Source organism: Condylura cristata, unplaced genomic scaffold (assembly GCF_000260355.1).
Source record: "Condylura cristata isolate star-nosed mole 26May11 unplaced genomic scaffold, ConCri1.0 scaffold00034, whole genome shotgun sequence".
Classification (NCBI taxonomy): Eukaryota; Metazoa; Chordata; class Mammalia; order Eulipotyphla; family Talpidae; genus Condylura; species Condylura cristata.
Window position 1 is genome coordinate 3,440,895 of NW_004567135.1, and position 2,290 is coordinate 3,443,184.

Consider the following 2,290-nt stretch of genomic DNA (forward strand, 5'->3'; position numbering starts at 1 on the left):
CGGAGGGGCGCCCCGCCGCGTCCCGGGCACTGACGGGTCTGTCCTTGCAGGCACCGCCAGGGTGGAGCTCTGTGTGCAGGGCCCGGCGGACCTGGCGCAGCTGGACGACGGGCCCTACGAGGCGGGGGGCGAGAAGGAGCAGGACCCCCGCCTCATCCCGGTCCCTGCCAACAGCTACTTTGGTAGGGGCGCCCCGGCCAGGCCGGCTAACCCTCTGCTCCTCTCTCTGTCCCCCCCACACTCCCGCCCCACCGCTCTGTCTCTGTCTCTGGTGATTTGTCTCTGCTGCCTTTCGTCTGCCTGTCTCTACTCTGTGGTCCCGCCCCGGATGTCCGGCCCCTGGTGTGTCCCCCCCAACCGCCCCCGCAGGGCTGCTCTTTGTGACCAACATTGATAGCTCAGACCCTGACCAGCTGGTGTATAAAAGTTTGGACCCTGCTGACCGGCTCCCGGGACCGGCCGGAGACTTGGCCCTGAATAGCTACTTAGGTTTGTAAGCTCCTCCGGGGCCCTCGGGGCCTCCTGTCCTGCGCTGAACCCCCAAACACGCACGCAGGAGACACACACCGGGTGCGAATTGTAGGGAAGAGCTGGGCCCAGTGTTCACGCTGAAGCCAGAGGCCCCGGGTGAGTGCCGCGGGCCTGGGAGTGGGGTCCCCACGAGGAGGAGCCAGGCTGAGACAGCGGGAGGGGAGCGGAGGCCTGGGAGACCCCTGCAGGGTGGGCGTGCGGCTTGGCGAGAGCCTCTCGTCTATCTGCACAGCAGCAGACCCGAGAGGTGTTCAGGTGAACCAAGCTCCTCCCACCTGCTCGCCCACCCGGTGCCATCGCACCTCTGTCCACGGGGACGCCCCCTTGCCAGGATGGGGGCACGGGGTGGGGGAGGGGCAGACAAGGTGCTCCGGGAGGGTCTGGGGTCCCGGTGTGCGGCGGGGAGCGGAGCGGCCCGGCCCGGCCCTCCTCTCTCCTCAGTTCCTGAACTGAGGCCGCGAGCCTAGAACTTGCACCGAGCTCACCTCTGGGTGTGGGGGGGCCGCTGGGCGCTGGGGGGCAGACAGAGGGCCGGTCAGGGGGCCGAGGCCACCCGTGGGCTGCAGACTGGCGCGGGCCATGGGGTCCCAGGGCGGGGGCCTCACCGGCCAGTGGCGCACCCAGGTTTCTCCATCGACTCGGGGAAGGGGCTGGTGCGTGCGGAGGAGCTGAGCTTTGTGGCGGGGGCCCCGCGTGCTGACCACAAGGGCGCTGTGGTCATTCTGCGCAAGGACAGCGCCAGCCGCCTGGTGCCCGAGGCGGTGCTGCGGGGGGAGCGGCTGACCTCCGGCTTCGGCTACTCGCTGGCGGTGGCCGACCTCAACAGCGACGGGTGAGGCTGGGCCGGGGGGGCTGAGGGCCTCTGGTCACTCGGGCCCCCGGCGAGCGAGTGCCCCCACGGACCTTCTGCTCTCTCCACAGCTGGACAGACTTGGTAGTGGGTGCACCCTACTTCTTTGAGCGCCAGGAGGAGCTGGGGGGTGCCGTGTATGTGTACATGAACCAAGGGGGTCGCTGGGCTGGGGTGTCCCCTCTCCGGCTCTGCGGCTCTCCCGACTCCATGTTCGGGGTCAGCCTGGCTGTCCTGGGGGACCTCAATCAAGATGGCTTCCCAGGTGGGCCTGGGGCCCGGCTCGCCCGAGGGGAGGGAGGCGGGGGCGGGCCCAGGAGGGGGAGGCCAAGGCGCGGGAGGAAGGCACCCGGGCCCGTCTGAGCTTCACCGGCTGGGTGACTCGGCCGGGCGCGTGGCCGCTCTGGGCTGCCAGCACCCGCGGAGGGGCCGCGAGCGGTCACCGGGCCCTTGGCAAGTCCCCAGGGACGTCCGAGCCTCTTAGTGAGACAGAGAACAGTGCGCGGAACTGAGGGGCTGAGGCAGGTGGAGGTGCGGCCTGACCCGCCTGCCCCCCACGCCCGCAGACATCGCCGTGGGGGCCCCCTTCGACGGGCACGGGAAGGTCTTCATCTACCACGGGAGCAGCCTGGGGGTGCTGGCCACGCCTTCGCAGGTGAGGGGCTGCGGCTGGGGCTGGGTGGCCGAGCGGAGGCCAGGAGCCGCCGGCTGGGGCCTCATGGTGGGTCTCCCGCCTGGCCGGCAGGTGCTGGAGGGCGAGGCCGTGGGCCTAAGGACCTTCGGCTACTCGCTGTCCGGGGGCCTGGACGTGGATGGGAACCACTACCCGGACCTGCTGGTCGGCTCGCTGGCCGACACGGCCGTGCTCTTCAGGTGAGCCCCTCCCTGCCTCGGCCCTCCCGGCCGGGC

The 2,290-nt window shown here is 70.7% G+C and overlaps 1 protein-coding gene across 1 annotated transcript in view; it reads left to right on the forward strand.

Annotated features, from left to right (window-relative positions):
• ITGA7 (integrin, alpha 7) overlaps positions 1-2,290 on the forward strand; it is a 30,767-nt gene that overhangs the window by 2,853 nt on the left and 25,624 nt on the right. The window contains exons 5-10 of the mRNA XM_012732292.1: positions 51-182; positions 370-489; positions 1,156-1,363; positions 1,453-1,646; positions 1,948-2,036; positions 2,127-2,254. Coding sequence (XP_012587746.1) covers positions 51-182; positions 370-489; positions 1,156-1,363; positions 1,453-1,646; positions 1,948-2,036; positions 2,127-2,254 — 871 coding nt within the window. The remainder of the gene's footprint in view (positions 1-50; positions 183-369; positions 490-1,155; positions 1,364-1,452; positions 1,647-1,947; positions 2,037-2,126; positions 2,255-2,290) is intronic.